Below are 3,133 nucleotides of genomic sequence, written 5' to 3'. Positions count from 1 at the left end.
GATTTTTTATAATTAGAGATTCTTAATATATGGATTTTATGTTTTGTAACAAATCTTATTTTAAAAGCACGCGAATAATGAAAGGTTAAACAGAGTCACTTAACAAAGTAATGAACAAATATTAAGAAATTATAAAGAGAAATTGAGAAAAATATAGAAAAATTATAAAATAAATTAATATTGCAAAAGTCTGTGCTCCGACTTTAGTAAATTCTGGACATGTATTGTTGGGATACATTGATCATTAACGGGATCATTAATCAAAAAAACAGCTACAAGGGTGACTCTACAATGATGTCTTAAGAAAACCCAAAATGCAGGTAGTAGGAATAATAGGATTTCGAGTAGCCTATTGGAAACCATTGATATTCGGGATCGTTTTCGACTCTGCCAATAGCATAGAAGATTTTTCCTCCACTCCTATTCTGGAAAATATATTGGTGAACCTTGGCAGGGGCCCTGTGAGTCAACGCCGCCCCTGCCTCGAGACAGCGGTAGCGCCAACGGGTGGGGATACGTTCGTAAAATGGAAGATCGCTGTATGCTGGCCGTTCAGGAAGTTCAGTCACTTCAGTCTCGTCTGACCTGCCGCACGGTGAGGTACGCTATACGCTCGCCGGGTCTGACAGTACGCGTGACAGTGCCAACAGATCGTAGTAAAGCCGGTAGGTGCCTAAGAGTCGCCGGAGTGTTGCGCGCGCGCCGATAATGAAATTCATCCCTCGTCTGACACAGTACGACAGTGGCAGCAGAGGTAGCGACGGTGACAATACTAGTACTAGTAGTAGTGATCGCGGTAATAATATATCGTTTCAGTGCGGCACTATCGGCGAGCACGGTAAAACGAGAAGGATGTATAAACGGCAAGATCACCGAATATTATAATAAACGCCCTTTTTTTTTTTTCCGTTCACCCGGAAACGCACTCACGCATACACACATACATACGAACGTACATACGGCGGCTCTCACGAATTCGCGCGCACGCGTGCCGACCACACAACTTCGCGGTTCGCGGCAGTGTCACGTTCTTGGGTCGCGCGCGAAAAGTAACAAATGGGGGAGTAATAAACAAAGGGAGTTGATAGGCAAAGATAGTTGAGAGAGAGAGAGAGAGAGAGAAAGAAATAGAATACGACGACAGTTTGTACACATATGTAAATAGAGTGTTTTTTTCTGAGTTTTTTTCTCTCGACCCGTGAGTGGATTGGCTTTGAAAGTGAAGTGCACCGCAGTGTGATATAGATAGAAGGAAACTTGTCCTCGGCGGAGTGTTAATAAATCGATCGAGATTAAAGCCCTTAACAGGGATATAAAGAAAACAACAATGTTGTTGCCAATCGTACCTACAGTAGTCACGAAGGTCCACGACGACAAAGATTTTGATGCGAATTATTACCATCACTTGTTTCGTAAACAACTAAAAGAGGGTCAGTTGGATTTGCACGAATTGCAAAAGTTGGTGGAGTTGAGGAAGCAGCAGCAACAGCAGCAGCAGCAGCAGCAGCAAGTTTACAAGTTGCAACTATTCTTGTCACCAAATGATTCTTGTAAGTTTTTCTTTTTTAATGTCGAATATTCATCGCGATATTTTCGAAGCTCTCAATTCCTTAACTCTCAATCGAGATCTAAATCTTATTAAGTCTTAAGTGTCGAATGAGAATTAATTGAATCTCGGACCTATTGATTATAGGTTCATAAACTGAGGCAATGCGTGTGAAGGTTCAATTTTAATTTAAGAATAATCACCCGTTACCTCAGCGGCGAGCAAATGACATTCGATCATGTTTCTAATCTTGTTTTCACTGATATTATTTCATTGATCAGTAATTGTCCATTAAGTTGAAAAATAATTTTTCCTTTTTTCTGAAAAACTTAATTTTTTTTAGTTGTATCACTTTTAAAGTTAAACAATGATATTAATATTATCGACTGTTTTTTGACTTATCAGTATTTTTGAGAACATTACGAATATGAATTTACTCACAATTTTCTGAAGGCAAAAAAGTAGAAACCAAAGAAATATTTTACAAACGAAATAATAAATATTGAGAGACCTTCAATTTTTGTTCTTTAGAAAAGAAAAAAGATTTCTTCACAATAGAATAATAGAATAAGATCACTTCAAGAAAAAAATGTAGAAAGTATAAGTAAAAAGGGCAAAGTAACATGTATTTTGCAATAATTCACATTTTCTCAAATATCTCCGATATAACCTGTTGTCAAGGTTCACATTAGAAAAAACCGTTCGTGTCCGGTTCGGGACCGGCCGGCAGTTGGGTCGATCCTAACGCTTTGTTCACGCAGAATTTATATCCAGTAACAATAACGTCGATACTGTAATTTCATAGTAGAATATGTTTTGTATTACTTTTTCAAACTTTTCGAATGAATCTTTCTCTTAAGAATTGAAAATGAAGCGATTCTTTTTCAAGGCTAGCTCAATTTTCTCTCTTTGAAGTGAGATCCCAAAGACATTAGAGAGTACATTTACATCGAGTATGAAATTGGATTGAGAAAAATTGAAACGAACCAGAAAGATCATTGTATCAGAATTTTTGCCTTTGCTTTACCTTGACTAAAGTTGGAATAGATTCAATTCAGAACATTTTAATACGTTCATTTCTTATCATGTATTCATTTCAATTGATACAACCAAGTTCTTTTTTCCAATACGATGTTGTGTTATTGTTTAGTTTCACTGGATGAGGTTCTGTTGCCAGTCATACTAGTAGATTGAAAAGACTCAATGATTGTTCGCGCAAACTGCCGAAAGCTTGAATTACGCGGAGCAATTTGATTCTATCGATTATTGTCCACGTGAATCTCAATTCTCGGCACAAAACGGCTTGAACGCCGTATTGAATGTACGGCATTGCGACACTGCTGGTAATGTGCTACATTAATGCTGCTACAATGGCACACGAACAATCGGTACGGCTCGCCGTTCAGTGCGATTGACTCGTAATCTGTGGATCCGGGTTTCGATCCCACCTGCGCCCCGTATACGCGATTTTTTTCGTTAAACTGTCGGTGTCCCCCTCGAGTGTTGACAAAAACTCTAAAGAGTAAGAATGCAAATTACTCTCAAATACAAAAACATAAGCGGAGCCTCTGCTCCCCGAGGAGGCCT

General features: G+C 38.7%; 1 protein-coding gene across 1 annotated transcript in view; it reads left to right on the top strand.

Moving 5' to 3' along the window:
• Positions 1-314: 314 nt before the first annotated feature.
• The window catches only part of LOC108753401 (myb-like protein P), a 36,925-nt gene continuing 34,106 nt past the window's right edge, over positions 315-3,133 (top strand). The window contains exons 1-2 of the mRNA XM_018494943.1: positions 315-461; positions 1,250-1,550. Coding sequence (XP_018350445.1) covers positions 315-461; positions 1,250-1,550 — 448 coding nt within the window. The remainder of the gene's footprint in view (positions 462-1,249; positions 1,551-3,133) is intronic.

This window comes from Trachymyrmex septentrionalis, unplaced genomic scaffold, assembly GCF_001594115.1.
Source record: "Trachymyrmex septentrionalis isolate Tsep2-gDNA-1 unplaced genomic scaffold, Tsep1.0 scaffold7, whole genome shotgun sequence".
NCBI lineage: Eukaryota > Metazoa > Arthropoda > Insecta > Hymenoptera > Formicidae > Trachymyrmex > Trachymyrmex septentrionalis.
This window is presented reverse-complemented; position numbering and strand designations above follow the sequence as displayed.